We start from the raw sequence: 16,917 nt of genomic DNA, 5'->3' as shown, positions 1-16,917 counted from the left end.
TCGCTACTGCTAACCCTAATCTTAAAAAAGATGAATACGGTTTTATCATTTGTAACTCTATAAATGGCACATTAATATAACCTAATAAACACATCATTGGATCCAATTGCAAATCTGTTTTGAACAAATCTCTCAAAAACTTTATAACTTCCTCCCAAAAATATTTAACTTTCTTACACAACTCAACTGAATGTGTAAAAGTACCTTTTTGCTCTACACATATAAAACACAAGTCTGTTAGACTAAATACATATCTCCTCAATTTTTCAGGAGTTAACTATAATTGATGTAAAACATTATAATTAACCCTATTATACCTCATATTAATTAACTTTATAACACTATCCTCACACATTTTTGACCGTTCTTCCCATGTCAAAACAATACCTAAATCTTTTTCCCATTTCTCTTTAATCTTCATTTTCTCCTGTAACAACCTATACATACATCTGAAATAAAATTTTTCAACTTTATCTGCAATTAATAACTCAAATTTTGTTTGACCTGGTAAAATTAACTCCTGCCCGTAATTCTTCTTCAAAAAATTACGAAGCTGTAACCTTTCAAATGAACAAAATTTCCTTGCCTCAAAACAATCCAATATATTAACTATTCCTTTAGTCTCCCAGTCTTTTATATGATTATGTAAAATAAAAGAATTAATTTATTTTGATATAATATTTCTATATATATTTTATAGATATCTTCCCTTTAGAACCTATAAGTAAATTTAGATTATACCAAATATTCATTATATGTTGAAAAACAGGTCACTTAAATGTTTGTAATAATAAGGGGTTCCATTTATAAATAAAATGAGTAATATTATTTTCAGACATCTGATCCATCTCTATTTTTGTCCATCTAGGGGGTTGTTCAATATCAAATAACCTATTAATAAACTTCACCTGTGCTGCCTCATAATAATTCTGAAAACAAGGCATTTTTGAATAGAAACTCTTGACAATTTACCTTTCCGTAAAAATAACATAATTACTTTATTTATTTCCTTAAAAAAAATTAATATTACACACAGTATTGATTGAAAAAGATTTTGTATTGGAGGATAAATATTCATCTTTATGCAATTCACCCTTCCAATTAAAGTCAGTGGTAAATCTTTCCACTTATTTTAATCTTATTCAATAAGGGTATATAATTTAAATTATATAAATCCTGATATTCATTATTTATGACTACTCCTAAATATTTAATTTTACTGGACCATCTAAATTTAGTAATTTGCCTACAATCTGTATAATCTTCATCTTTTCTTTGGCTTGGCTTCGCGGACGAAGATTTATGGAGGGGATAAAAGTCCACGTCAGCTGCAGGCTCGTTTGTGGCTGACAAGTCCGATGCGGGACAGGCAGACACGGTTGCAGCGGCTTCAGGGGAAAATTGGTTGGTTGGGGTTGGGTGTTGGGTTTTTCCTCCTTTGCCTTTTGTCAGTGAGGTGGGCTCTGCGGTCTTCTTCAAAGGAGGTTGCTGCCCGCCAAACTGTGAGGCGCCAAGATGCACGGTTTGAGGCGATATCAGCCCACTGGCGGTGGTCAATGTGGCAGGCACCAAGAGATTTCTTTAGGCAGTCCTTGTACCTTTTCTTTGGTGCACCTCTGTCATGGTGGCCAGTGGAGAGCTCGCCATATAACACGATCTTGGGAAGGTGATGGTCCTCCATTCTGGAGACGTGACCCATCAGCGGATCAGCTATTGGTAAAATCTCACTCTTTTTCCAATTAACTTTGTTTCCTGATAACCTACCATATTGATTCAACAAATCTTGTAGTGACTTCAATGAATGTTTTGGATTTGTTAAATATATCAAAAGATCATCTGCAAACAGACTAATCTTATATTCATTTTCTCTCACTGTAATTCCTTTAATATTAAAATCTTTCCGAACAGCTTGAGCCAAAGGTTCTATTACCAAAGTGAACAAAGCAGGAGAGAGAGGACAACTCTGTCTTGTTGAACAAGATAAGTTAAAAGATTTTGAAATCTGACCATTCCTCATTACCCTTGTTGTAGGTCCAGCATACAAAGCTTTGACCCAACCTCTAAATAACGGACCAAAATTAAATTTTTCTAATACTTTAAACAAAAAATTCCACTCAACTCGGTCAAACGCTTTTTCAGCATTCAAAGATACTACCATTGGTTGATTAAGTTGCTGTTTTGCAGCATTAATTAATGAAATCAATTTAACAATATTATCCTCAGAGTATCTACCTCTAACAAAACCTACTTGATCAATACTGATAGATATTACAGCCTGCAGTATCTTTGAGATACTAGTTTCAAGGAAGAGCAGCAGGAGCATTAAAAAAAAGACTGCTAGGCTGGGAAACGCCTCTTCCAGCAGGCAGTGAGATTGTTGAACGTAACAGAAATCCATAAATGATTTTTGTATATTTATTTTGGATCCCTATCTATATACAGTGTTCTCCATAATGTTTGGAACAAAGATACTTTTTTCCTTTATTAGTAAGCGTCCCAGGGTGCATAGGCTGGGCGCAGCTATCTTGATTCCTGTGTGCGTGCACGAGTTCAGTTGGTGTATACATGGTGGGTTCGCGTATTGGAGTTCGATTGGCGCATGCAAGAGAGTTGAGCGCCCTGATGATACTGAATTTGCGCCTTTAACTCTCGCACATGTGCCAACGAAACTCCAATGCGCGAACCCACCGTGTATGCGCCAACGAAAGACTCGCACAGGAATCAAGGTGGCTCTTCATATGTGCAGAACCTGTTACAGCCTCAAGTATTTTCTCTTTGTCCTTTAAAATGTTGAAACAGTGGAATGAATCTATCGGCAAGGAATAGGTTTCTCGTCTTGCCATCATTCTAGTGCGCCATCAGAATGGTGACTGTGCGCTGGGCATTATATTGCGCATATGTTTTTTTTAATTTGGTCGTTTGTATGGATGGAGAAGGTTGTAAGTCAGGGAGTACTAGTCCCTGGAATTCCTTGCACTTTTTAATGCAAGTAGCATGATGCCTCTCCCAGCTTAAATTCCAAAGGTTTTGGGCTTCTGGACATCCATAGAAGAGCTTGTGACTTTTAGAAGATGTGCTTAAATTCAACATTTGTTCACTTTTCAGGAAATAATTTTGGTTGTTCAGTTTCAAATCATGAAATAATTCAATCAGAATTGAAATGTGTCATTGCCTAATATTTTAATGAGAGGTTTTTGATTTATAATTTGTTTTCACAGATTAGACCACTAGAAATGCCCGAGAGTTGCTTCTGGATAAAAGCAAATGAAGACAAATTTGAAAATCCTGATCTATTTGCTTGGATTAGTGAAACATTTGGTGCACAGAAACGAGGTATTTTTGTTGGGTTTTTTTAAACACTAAAATTCCTTTTGTATATTTGGCCATCTGAAATATTCTAAACTGTTTCTATGACTGACCTTTGAGGATAAGAATGCCACATTTTTTAGAGTTAAGCATTTAAAAAAATATTTGATAAGAGCATTCAAAGCGGATGATAAATGCCCAGTGTTGTGAAGTTCACTTCAGCTCCTCAATGCCGTAAACTTCATTGACAGATACATTGCCTGCAGATGACATGGCACTTGTACAAAAGTAGACCTGCTTTACATTGGTGACTTAATTGAGTAGGTGTGAATGAACGTCTCCAAGCAGGCCATGAGAAAATGAAATGGGGAAAAAAAATGCACTTTATAATTCTTATCAACTACACCCTTTCACCAACCCTACTCCTTAGCAACTCACTAATTACAGAGGCCCATCCATTGATCCTAATTTCCCTTCCAGCTTTTCTTAGTGAGTTTGTCACAGAATTGTTGTATATTTTGATTATGTTGATTGTTAAAATTCTACTACTCATATCTACTGCCCTTTCTCCTCAATCTTATAAACCTCTATCAAGACTTTTGTCATCCTCCTTCATTCCAAGGAGTATAGTTTTAACCTATTTAATCTTTCCCGGTAACTCAACTCCTGAAGACCTGGCAACATCTTAGTAAGTCTACTTTGCTCTCTTTCATTCTTGTATCTTTCCTGCTGCTGGGTGACCAACTTCTATACTCAATATATTTGATTTTAAGAGGCTAAGATGCCAAAAGCTTTCTTTACAACCCTGTCCACATGCGACGTCACCTTTAGGGAATAATGTAATGTATTCCGAGATCTCTGCTCCTCCGCACTTAATGGCCTACCACTATTTATGTCCTACCCTGATTCGCTCTTCCAAAGTGCAACACCTCACATTTATCTGCATTAAATTCCATCAACCATTTACTGGCCCAATTTTCCAGCTGGTCCAGATCTACTTGCTGTCCACAATGCTTCGTATCTTTGTGTCATCAACAAACCTGCTGATCCAATTCACCACGTTATCATCTAGGTCATTTATATAGACAAAAACAATACTGGTCCCAACACAGATCTCCAGGCTGAGAAGCAACCATCCAGCACCACTCTGTTTTCTTCCACCAAGCCAATTTCGAATCCAGTTTGCAAACTCTCTCTGCATCCCTTCTGAACCAACCTCTCATGTGGAACCTTGTCAAAGGCATTACTAAAGTCCATATAAACAACATCCACAGCCTTTTCATCAATTTTCTTGATAACTCCCTTGAAAAACTTGACAAGATTTGTTAAACACAACCTACCATGCACAAATCCATGCTGAATCTTTAACCAGCTGATGACAGTCCAAAATCTATATATCCTGTCTCTCAGAAATCCTTCAAATAATTTACATACTATTGACATCAGGTTCACTAGCCTATAATTACGTGGTTTACTTTTGGAGTCCTTTTTAAACATCAAGACAACATGAGCTACTCCCCAGTCCTCCGACACCACCACGTGATTAAGGCCATTTTGAATATATCCGCCAGGGACCCTTCAATTTCAGCACTTGTCTCCCTCAAGGTGTGGAGGAATATCATGTCCGGTGCATGGGATTTGTCTATATTTATTCATTACAAGGTAGCAAGCATCTCCTTCTCCTTAAACTCTATATGTTCCATGATATGTCCATTTGTTTCCCTTCCATCCTTATTCACTATGCCAGTTTCCTGCATAAATACAAATGCAAAAAAAATTGTTTAAAGATCTCCCATATTTCACGAGGCTCCGCACATATTTAATCACTCTGATTTTCTAAGGGTCCAATTTTGTCCCTTACTATCCATTTATTTTTAATATACTTGTAGTAACCCTTTGGATTTTCCCTCACATTATCTGCCAAACCACCTTCATTACTTCTTTTTGCTTTCCTTCTTAAGCATTCTATTACATTTTCTATACTCTGCAAGTAGCTCATTTGCTCCTTGTTGTCTATACCGCATATAGCCCCTCCTTTTCTTAACCTGCTCTCCAAAATCCTTAGAAAGCCAAGGTTCGCTACGTCGGTTAACTTTGCCCTTATTCCTGGTAAGAACATGCAATCTCTGCACTCTAAATTTCGTCCTTGAAGGCCTTCCACCTGTTAGATGCATCCTTGCCATAAATTAACTTATTCCAATCAACTCTTCTGAGATCCTTCCTCATTTCCTCAAAATTGGATTTTCTCCAGTTTAGAACCTCAACTTGAGGACCATAATTAACTTGAAAGTAATGATATTATTGTCACTGGACCCAAAATGCTCACCTAAATGTACTTCTGCCACCTGACCTGCCTGGTTCCCTAAAAGACTATCAAGTATTGCATCTTCTCTTGTTGGTACCTCTTTATATTGATGTAGAAAACATTTGAGAATCTCCAACCCATCCAGTCCTTTTACCATATGAGAGTTCCAGTCTTTGTGCAGAAAGTTGACATCTCCTATCACAACTTTTTTGCTATTGCCCTACATATTTGCTCCTTCAATTCTCTCGGACTATTGGGTAGTCTGTAATATGGCCAGATTAGCATGCTCATGGCCTGTCCTCAACTCCACCCATTTGGCCTCTGTAGATGAGTCTTAAGGGCTATCATCTCTAAGCACAGCTGTGATATTTTCCCTGGCTAGCAATGCCACACCTCCTCCTTTCCTCCCTTGCCCTCTATCCTTTCTGAAACAATGGAACCCTGGAACATTGAACTGCCATTCCTGCTCCTCGTGCAACCAAGTCTCACTAAGAGCAATAATGTTAAAATCCCATGTGGCAATCCTCGTTTTAAGCTCATCCGCCTGAGCGACAATACTCCTCGCATTGTAATAGATGAATGTGAGACCATTTCTTTCCTGGACAACCCTGTCTTTAAATGTAGTCCTTGCATGACTCTCATTTTCCTCCACCTTACTATCTGCTCTAAAACTCAGGCTCCCCTCCTCCTGCAAATTTAATTTAAACCCTTTTGTTCGGGTTTGTGTGGGTCCCACAGGTTAAGAACCAGACCAAATTTGAGGTACAAAGCATGCATTTATTTCGGGGATGCAAACAGGACAACAGGGTGAATATGTTAGGCAAACCTCTACACACATATACACACACAATACGCAAGGGGTAAATGTACACCCGATATTGAGGGAAGAACCGACAGTGACTGGGGGAAATTACATGAACATACACATTCATCAATCAAGTTTAAGGTGATACTACATGCCCCCACCCCTTCACCCATACGGACGTGGCTCTTGCTACCTGGCCTTGAGACTCATCCCAACTCAGTGGAAAAGATGCTACTTACATGCCATGAGGAGTCCAAAGCGACAGAATACGGGGGCATGTTGTCCTTTATAGTCCTGCAGGCAAAACTGGGGGCCAATCACTCAGGGCAGTCTGGGCCCCATTGGCTGCTGTGGCCAATGGCTCGAAGCCAAGTGCCAGGGCTCCGCAGGGATCAGCTGAGGTGATTCACCTGGGCCAATTTGGTGAATGTCAGGGCTGAGTCTAGGCAGGCTGCCTGGACTGCAGCACCTGGTGATTTAGATGGGTTAATCGCAAGAGTCACCTTGATGGCTTGTGGTGAATCTTTGACCTTGATTGGCAGGCAATGTGTCCTCTGAACAGGAGCACAGCAGCACCACGCTGCCTCTCCATTACAAACCCCCTGAAGTAGCACCAGTAAAACCACCCACCAGGATGTTGGTCCTCTTACAGTCAGGTTCAAATTGTCCTGCTGGAACAAGTCCCACCTTCCATGGAAGTGAACCCAATTATCCAGAAACCTGCATCTGCACCTCCTTCCTGCACCAACTCTTTGTGTTTCTTGCCTCACCAGCACGTGGCATGGGTAGCAGTCCTGAGATTGCAACCCTGGAGGTCCTCTCCTTCAACATTACTCCTGATTCCCTGAACTCTCCTATCAGGACCTCCTTACCCTTCCTGCCCACATCATTAGTCCCTACATGAATTATGATGTGTGTTTGCTCACCCTCCCTTCTGAGAATCAGGACCACGCAATTTGAGATCTCACACACCCTGGCACCAAGAAAGCAATAAGCCATCCATCTGGGATGATCGATCTCTCCCACAAAACTTTTTGTCTGTCCTGCTTATTGTTGACTCCCCAATTATGGCTGTATTCCTCTCTTCCCTTCTGAGCTGAGGGTCTAGTCCCAGTGCCTAGACCTGATCATTGCAACTTGCCCTGGTAGGTCATCCTCATCAACATTATCTAATACGGTATAACTATTGTTAACAGGAATGGCCACAGGGCTACCCTGGTCTTTCTGCCTCTTTCCCTTGCCTCTCCTGGCAGTCACCCAGCTGCCTTCCTCCCTACACTTAGGAGTGACTGCCTCCCTGGAGCTCCTATCTATCTCAACCTCTGCTTCCTGAATGATCCTGAGTTCATCCAGCTCCAGTTCCCAGGAACTACAGTTAAATACACCTCTTGGAGGTGTCGTCATCAGGACACTTGTACTCTCCCTGACTTTGCACATCCTGCAATTAGAACATTGGACTGCCCTAACTTCAATTGGATCTTGACTGATTGACACCTCGGTTTCATTCAATGATAACACTTTCACTAAAATTGAAATACTGAAGTCCCAGGTATCCATTTCTGGGTAATGTCACTTGTGTAAACCTACCAATGAGTCAGAGTTCTGCAACATGAAAACAGGTACAATGGCCCAACTTGTTCATGCTTACTTGGCTAGTCCCATTTGCCTGTGTTAGGTGCATATCCCTTTATACATTTTCTGTCCAGACATCTGTCAAAATGTCCTTTGAATGATGCCATTGTCTGCGCTTCTCCCACTTGCTCTGGCAGCCTGTTCCAAATTCCCACCACCCTCTGTGTGATGAAGGTGTCCCTTAGATCCTTTCTAAATCTTTCTCCTCTATCCTGAAATTTATACCCTCTAGTTTTATATTCCCTACCTTGAAGGCTGTGATTATTTACCTTGTCAGTTACCCTCATTACTTTATAAGCTTCTAACGTACCCCTTGGCCTCTATCACTCTGGGGCAAAAGTTTCAACATGTGCTTATAATTGAAGCCTACCTGTTTGAATAACTTTATTGTCAACATTTTCTGCAACCTTCCCATTTTGATGCTATCTTTTCAATAGCTGCTTGACAAAAAGTGCACACAATACTCTCAGGTGCAGCCTCACTAACATTTTCAACAGTCGGTGCTCCTGAACTTAGGCTTACTTGCCTTCGATGATTTGACTAACTGCTTTATTTGCCCCTCTACCTGCACTGCCACTTTCGTGGAACAATGCATCTCTACCCCCAAATCTCTTTTCTGCAACACTGCCTTGGGTTCTCCTACTCACCATGCATCGTGCCCTGGATAAACGACCAAACTGCGAACTTCACACTTGTCAGACATAAATTCCATGTCATTCTTGGTTCACTTCAGCAGTTCTTTGTGATCCTCTGTCCAAATAACTTCCAAGATCTTGGATAACCTTTTTTCACTGTCCACTACATCATATAGTTTGGTGTTATTTACAAAGTTCCTAATTGTGATAACGACATTGTCATCCAAGACATTAATATGGATCACATACGACAATGAATCTGGCACCAATTTCTGTGGCAAACCACTGGTCACAGGACAACAATCTGAGTAACAACCCTCCACTTCTGCCCACTGCCTCCTGCCATGTCAATTCTGTATCCAGTTGGCCAGCTCACTTGGGATCCTACATAATCTGACCTTCTGGACCAGCCACATTATTGTCGTGAATATCTACTGCTTTGCCTCATCAATCCTCTTGGAAAAAAAGTGAAATTCATGAGACACTATTTCCTGGGCAAAAATATAATGATTGTCCCAAAATATTTCATGTCTTTCCAAATCCTGTCTCTCTGAATCCACTCCAGAAAGTTACAGTAACTATCACTGATGTTTAGTTCATTGATATAGAGTTCCCTGGCTTGTCCAGATCTTTTTTTTAAAGTAAGGACACAACATAAGCCACTTTCTAGTCTTCCTGCATCTCTTTCCTGCAAATAAACTACGAGTTCCTTATCTCAGTGTTCTGAACAACAACCCATAATGCAATGATTTCACAAATTCGCTGTCAAATCCGTGAAGTCTCATGTTTGTTCTGCAATTCTTCAATGCCACCTTCAAGCGTGATGATCTTTCTGTGGAAGCAAAATATAATGTAATTTTATGTACTTGTCAGTATAAATATTTCAAGATTGTTTAACAGGGGAAATGACAAGATGAAGAGATAATTGAAGATCCCTTCCTGACATTAAATGAAAATAAGCAAATTGCATCTTAATTTTATTTGTTTACCTGACAGCAAAACCCCATGAGAAGGGAGCAAAGTTAAAAATGTAAAAATGAATCAGTTATAGAATGTTAAATTATGGCATATGATTAAATATCACCTCATGGCAAATATTATCCAGTATTACCTACATAATTCAATTTTAATCCATTCGGAAATATTCTCTTAATGGAGTTATTTGAATTTTTATAAGAGCATAGGTTTTTCTGATTTTATCGTTCAAGTGGAAGAAAAATACATGTGTAAAGGTTTGCCTGATTGAAGTCTTCCAGGGAAAAGTTTACTCTTTCTGGATCGAGTAAGGACTCATCTCTCTATAGTTCATAAGGAAGTGCACAATTTTTTTTTTTTTTGCAGAGCTTGCAGGATATATGCAGGGGTGATGTTCTTTTAGCTAAGTATCCAGAATGAAAATAAGTCATCAGCCATTCTGAACTGAAGTGAGAAAAATTTCTTCCAGAGGATTGTGAATCTTTGATATTCTCTGCACAAGAGGCCTGTGGAGGCTTGGTCAATGACTGTATCCAAGAAAGATATTAAGTTAGGGAAAATGGGATATGCAGTTAATTCAGGAAAATGTCTCTTAAGGAAAAAGTCAGATGTGACCCAACTAAATCCATTACAGGAGGAGCCACAGGAGGAGCCAAATGGCTGGCATGCACTTACTCATTCTTGGCTTGTACAAAATTGGGATTGATTACCCAATTCCATTTCAGATTGCTGTTTTTAAGAGTTTTAGATTTTCCTGGAAGTCTGTGTTCCATTATGATGGACATGTTACAAACAGATTATAAGTTCTGATCCTGAAGCTGTCCTTGGTCAGTATTTTAATGAACTGCACCAAGTTTCAATTCAATAACTGGGCAGTGATAACCACTTCAATTGAGAGCAATATCAATCTTTCTTCTTATTTTCTGAGTGTGAAATTGAATTGGCAATGAATGGAAGAGAAATATGCAGCCCAGTATGATTTGTCCATGTGACTATTGGACATTTGGTTATGTTGCAATGTTATAGAAATGGCAACGTGCTTTGTTAAACTCTCAAACTTGATTTGGAAAAAAAAAGCTAATTTGATTGAGATAGGATTGGGATGAAAGCAGACAATTCTGCAAACTCTCAGCAAAATGAATTTAATTTGCTCAAAGTGGAAAAAATTCAAGTTTCATTCTGATTTTTGCATTCTGATAGATTACCATTGGCTTCATGTTATCAAATAAAATTCTACCTTAACACGATGGCTTCTGAAGATTCTTAATCATATTGTATCCTAGTTCTTTCATACTATCATTCAGATTTTGTAGCACATTGGGCACTATTTTTGTGGAATGGGTGTGGAAATGTCTGATGTTAGGTCCAAAAATACCTCCGACAAAGTTTGCTCCCATTGGAGAATGGCACGTGTACAAGGAAAAGCTTGGGAACAATAGAACAAAGTGCTGCTAAAAACTGGATTTCCCAAATGGGATTTATTGTATTTGTGCAAAAAATTTCCTTATAGAGATGTCTGAAATGTAGAACTTTGAGCTCAGCTTGAAGCTGAATAATCCATTATGGCTTTTCTTAGCATGAGGAGAAAGGATTCAGTGGCGATCGAGTAAAGTTTATTGTAATGAAGATGATCTCTTGAGTCTTCCCAATATTTAATTAAAGGAAGCACTGGTGCTTCCCCAATATTTTGTACTGACAGTTCAGTAATGTTGGGAATATCAGGCAGAGTGGGGGCATGAATGCTGAGCATTCTACATGGTCGAAGAATTGATGTAAATCTGAGAAGAACAACATGTTAGTGTTGGATGAATGAGGATCAGTGCTTGATGGTCAACCAGAATGCCATTAATTGAAGATCCTTTGCTGAACTTTGACGCTATGCAGAAATTGTGGGAAATTGAAAAATCACAACGAAAAATGTAAATATTTTCTATTGCCAAGGGTATTCACAAATTAAAAAATGCAATCATGTATTAAGTCCCAAATCTAGTTTCTACTAGATATTGTAATACTTGTTTTAATTGGGAGATTAAAATGATCTTTTGGACTATGAGTGCGTGAATAATGATGTGGAAGTCAGTCCATGCCTCTGAAATGAAATCACACTGCAAAATAGAATACCCAACTGCATACCTCGTCAAAGCATACAGATTTTATTAACTCTTTATCAATTCGTAATGTCCATGTAGATATCTTTCTAAAGTTTCAGCTCTCATTTCAAAGACAAGAGGTGTGCTTCTATATTTATACAATTTCAAATGAGTAAGGGCGAAACGACCCTCACTCTTAATATTACATCATTCTATATTTAAAAAGTTTCCCAGCCCCGACATCTGGCTTTCTGTAGTAGAGCGCCTCGGATGCCCCGCCAAGTTCCTCAACATGATTATCCAACTGCACGAAAACCAACAAGGTCGGGTCAGAGACAGCAATGAGCTCTCCGAACCCTTCTCCATTGACAACGGCAAGGCTGCGTCCTCGCACCAACCCTCTTCTCAATCTTCTTCAGCATGATGCTGAAACAAGCCATGAAAGACCCCAACAATGAAGACGCTGTTTACATCCGGTACCGCACGGGCGGCAGTCTCTTCAATCTGAGGTGCCTGAAAGCTCAAACCAAGACACAAGAGCAACTTGTCCGTGAACTATTCTTTGCAGACGATGCGGCTTTAATTGCCCATTCAGAGCCAGCTCTCCAGCACATGACGTCCTGTTTTGCAGAAACTGCCAAAATGTTTGGCCTGGAAGTCAGCCTGAAGAAAACTGAGGTCCTCCATCAGCCAGCTCCCCACCATGACTACCAGCCCCCCCACATCTCCATCGGGCACACAGAACTCAAAATGGTCAACCAGTTTACCTACCTTGGCTGTACCATTTAATCGGATGCAAGGATCGACAATTAGATAGACAACAGACTCCCCAAGGCAAATAGCGCCTTTGGAAGACTACACAAAAGAGTCTGGAAAAACAACCGCCTGAAGAAACACACAAAGATCAGCGTGTACAGAGCCGTTGTCATACCCACGCTTCTGTTCGGCCCGAATCATGGGTCCTCTACCGGCATCACCTACGGCTCCTAGAACGCTTCCATCAGCGCTGTCTCTGCTCCATCCTCAACATTTATTGGAGTGACTTCATCACCAATGTCGAAGTACTCGAGCTGGCAGCGTCCGCAAGCATCGAATCCATGCTGCTGAAGACCCAACTGTGCTGGGTGGGTCACGTCTCCAGAATGGAGGACCATCGCCTTCCCAAGATAGTGTTATATGGCGAGCTCTCCACTGGCCACTGAGACAGAGGTGCATCAAAGAAGAGGTACAAGGACTGCTTAAAGAAATCTCTTGGTGCCAGCCACATCGACCACTGCCAGTGGGCTGATATCACCTCCAACCGTGCATCTTGGCGCCTCACACTTCGGCGGGCAGCAACCTCCTTTGAAGAAGACCGCAGAGCCCACCTCACTGACAAAAGACAAAGGAGGAAAAACCCAACACCCAACCCCAACCAACCAATTTTCCCTTGCAACCGCTGCAACCAAGCCTGCCTGTCCTGCATTGGACTTGTCATTCACCAACGAGCCTGCAGCAGACGTGGACATACCCCTCCATAAATCTTCGTCCGCGAAGCTAAGCCAAAGAAAGAAGAAAAGAAGAGGAATGGAATGTGTTATGGTCTAACTTTGCCTCGAAGAATACATTTTAATGAGTGTTTGCCAGCCTTATCTGTGTTTTTTAATAAATAAATAGAAAGAATTATATATATATATATATATATATACATAAAATCTTCTCTTTGGCTTGGCGTCGCGGACGAATATTTATGGAGGGGTAATGTCAAATCCGTGAAGTCTCATGTTTGTTCTGCAATTCTTCAATGCCACCTTTAAGCGTGATGATCATTCTGTGGAAGCAAATATTTCAAGATTCAAAATCCCCCCTGCTCCAGCTCCCTCAACAGCCCTTAAGGCTAGAGCTGGATGAGATCTTCACCCGGGAAGAGACATATAAGGCAATTGAACAACTGAAAAGTGGCAAAGCAGCAGGTATGGATGGAATCCCTCCCAGAGGTCTGGAAGGCTGGCGGCATAACTCTGCATGCCAAACTGCATGAGTTTTTCATGCTCTGCTGGGACCAAGGAAATCTGCCTCAGGACCTTCGTGATGCCATCATCATCACCCTGTACAAAAACAAAGGCGAGAAATCAGACTACAGGGGAATCACGCTGCTCTCCATTGCAGGCAAAATCTTTGCTAGGATTCTCCTAAATAGAATAATACCTAGTGTCGCCGAAAATGTTCTCCCAGAATCACAGTGTGGCTTTCGCGCAAACAGAGGAACTACTGACATGGTCTTTGCCCTCAGACAGCTCCAAGAAAAGTGCAGAGAACAAAACAAAGGACTCTTCATCACCTTTGTTGACCTCACCAAAGCCTTCGACACCGTGAGTAGGAAAGGGCTTTGGCAAATACAAGAGTGCCTCGGATGCCCCCCAAAGTTCCTCAATGTGGTTTTCCAACTGCACGGAAACCAACAAGGTCGGGTCAGATACAGCAATGAGCTTTCTGAACCCTTCTCCATTAGCAATGGCGTGAAGCAAGGCTGCGTTCTCGCACCATATATCTATATATATATATATATATATATATATATATATATATTTATGTAAATACACACACACACACACACACACACACACACACACACACACACACACACACACACACACATATATACATATTCACACACTCTCTGTTTGTCTCTAAATTTTACAAGCAGCAGCCTTAGCATTGGATACAAGTCAAAAGCATTGAAATATAAGTGAGTTAAATAATTCTTCTATAATGATGATATATCAGGAGTGAGGAGAATTACAGAATTTCAATCAGAATCATCTAAAGCAGTGGTTCTCAACCTTTTTCTTTCCACTCACACACTAATTTATGTATTCCCTATACCAGAGGTGTTCTGTGATTAGTAAGGGACTGCTCAAGATGGTAAGTGAGTGGAAAGAAAAAGGTTGAAAACCACTGTTTTAATCGTATCTAATTGACTTGTTATGTTATGTTTCTTAACTCCAAAGGAAATGGACCAATGACAATTTTTCTCAAGCAAAATATTTCAGTAATAATTGGTCTAAAGCAGTGATTCTCAACCTTCCTTTCCAACCCACATACCATCTTAAGCAATCCCTTACTAATCACAGAGCACCTATGGGATAGGGATTATTTAAAGCTGTATGTGAGTGGAAAGAGAAAGGTTGAGAACCATTGATCGAAATTCATAAATATGCACAAAGGAAAGAAAAAGGGTGAGATGAATCTTTTAACATGTCTACTTTTCCAAGGTAATAGGAAGCATGAATGTTTGATGGAGGGATGGAGGGTTTGTGCGATGGTCTGAGCTGTGTTCACAACTCTGTAGATTGAGTAGGAGTGGTGCTTTCACCATATAGTCATGAATGCACAGAGAATTTAGTAAGGGAGTGAGTATGCAGCCTTGTGGGGTCCTGGTATTGAGGATGGTCATGGAGGAGGTGCTGTCACTGGTTGCAGCTTGCAAGGCAGGGTGTCATGGCAGATTGAGATGTTGAGTCCAAGGTCATTGAGTTTGGTGCTGTTGTGTTGATGGCAGAGCTATTATCAACGAAAAATAGTCTGAAGTAGGGTCCATGTTGTCCAGATGTTCCAAGACTGGGTGTAGGACCACAGAGATGGAGTCTAGTGTGGACATGTTGTGCCGGTGGGAAAGTCAGAGAAGGTCAAGGCTGGCTCATGCTGTTGGATATTGGATTCACTGGCTGGTAGTCATTTCAGCCTGTCACTAATTATTTCAGCACAAGGATGATCTTGGCCTTGATGTAGATGAGTGCTTCAGCCTGCAGCAGGGTGAGGTCTATTATGTCTGTGCTGTTATGGTTTATTATAGATTGTGGGGTTTAGTGTAGGTCACTTCACAAGGAGATACTTAAACTTCACATCTCATTAAAAATGCAAGAGCTTTGCTGAAGCTAGACATTCAGGCACTATTGGCTTTACAAAAGACGATGGAACAGCTTTGGAAGAAACTTCAGAAGTAGGTGCAAATGGAGCAAAATCTGGGCTCGAGTGCTGATAAAAATCTTTCAAGGATTGGATTTGGAACCTTGGGAGAGGTTCTGGTTTTTATATGGAGAGAGAGAAGAAAGAAAACAGGATTCTTCTCTTAGAGAAAGAAGTCAGTTTCGCAGTAGCTTTTGGAGGCTGCAACATGGCAAGCTGGCAGGCTTGTTGAAAACCCCATTTTGAAGACTGGGGTTTCTGAGTTCAACCTATTCAAAACCCTTGTAGTCCTTACAAGATGAAATGGCTGGCAAGAGTATTTCTCCTGAATTAAGGGAAACAAGAGGAACTCTGGTGACTTGGAAGAAAAGGTTATAATTTGGAAAACCCATGATGGGGCAAGTTTCTTCGGCAAGACACTGAAGTGATTGATTGGAGGAAATCAGTTTGTTTTTGTCCAACGAGCAACAAATATCTCTCTGAAACCAACAAGAACTTTCCAGTGTGTTAACCATTTACCTTTAAGCACCAGAGACTGGTGAAAATTCATAAATGTTGAATTCTGTGCACAGTATAAGAATTGCCTGATACCAGTGAACTTGGAGAAGTGAATGACTGGAGTATTAAAGCAAAGAACTTTCCTGAACATATGACGTACATGTGTGCTTAGAATTAGAAGGGGGTTAAGTTAAGTTCATAGTAATAAGTTAAAGTTTGATCCTGTTTTTATGTTTAAAGAAAATGAAAAGCAACTTTTGTTTACATAACCATTTGTCTTGGTGAAGTTCTATTGCTGCTGGGATTTGGGGTCCTCTGGGCTTGTAACAGTGCATACTGCTAGCTGGCCTGTGGAGGCTTGAAGGACACATCCAGGGACTCTGTCTGGGCCTGCCTTTCTCAGCCCGTCTCGCTCCTCTGGATGAGTCCCCAAGGGGTTGATCTGATGTCTGTGGCAGTAATCCAGGGTGTTGCTTACTAACCTCCTGTTCAAAGCAAGTACCGAATGGATCGAGCCCGTGGGGGAAAGATGTACTGCTGCTTGCTTTTCTGCCTGGTTTCACTTTATCATCTGTGAGTTATGTTTCGTTCAGTTCATCCTCTTTACTTTTCTGATGGCCTTGCTGGGTCATCTGACTTGAATGCCTTTGTCCTGGCCTTCAACGGTGATTGGTCTTTGCAGTCAGCATGGTTTCCGGTTGGTGAAAGCACAAATTTGCTATC

General features: G+C 40.6%; 1 protein-coding gene across 5 annotated transcripts in view; it reads left to right on the top strand.

The window, feature by feature from the left end:
- Positions 1-16,917, top strand: part of LOC138739144 (protein diaphanous homolog 3-like) — a 481,652-nt gene that overhangs the window by 139,383 nt on the left and 325,352 nt on the right. For all 5 annotated transcript variants that reach the window (XM_069890655.1, XM_069890654.1, XM_069890657.1 and 2 more), the window contains one exon: positions 3,219-3,333. In XM_069890655.1, the coding sequence (XP_069746756.1) occupies positions 3,219-3,333 (115 nt within the window). The remainder of the gene's footprint in view (positions 1-3,218; positions 3,334-16,917) is intronic.

Source organism: Narcine bancroftii, chromosome 7 (assembly GCF_036971445.1).
Source record: "Narcine bancroftii isolate sNarBan1 chromosome 7, sNarBan1.hap1, whole genome shotgun sequence".
NCBI classification, from domain to species: domain Eukaryota; kingdom Metazoa; phylum Chordata; class Chondrichthyes; order Torpediniformes; family Narcinidae; genus Narcine; species Narcine bancroftii.
Note: the sequence above shows the minus strand (reverse complement) of the source record. Positions and strands in the feature narration are given on the sequence as shown.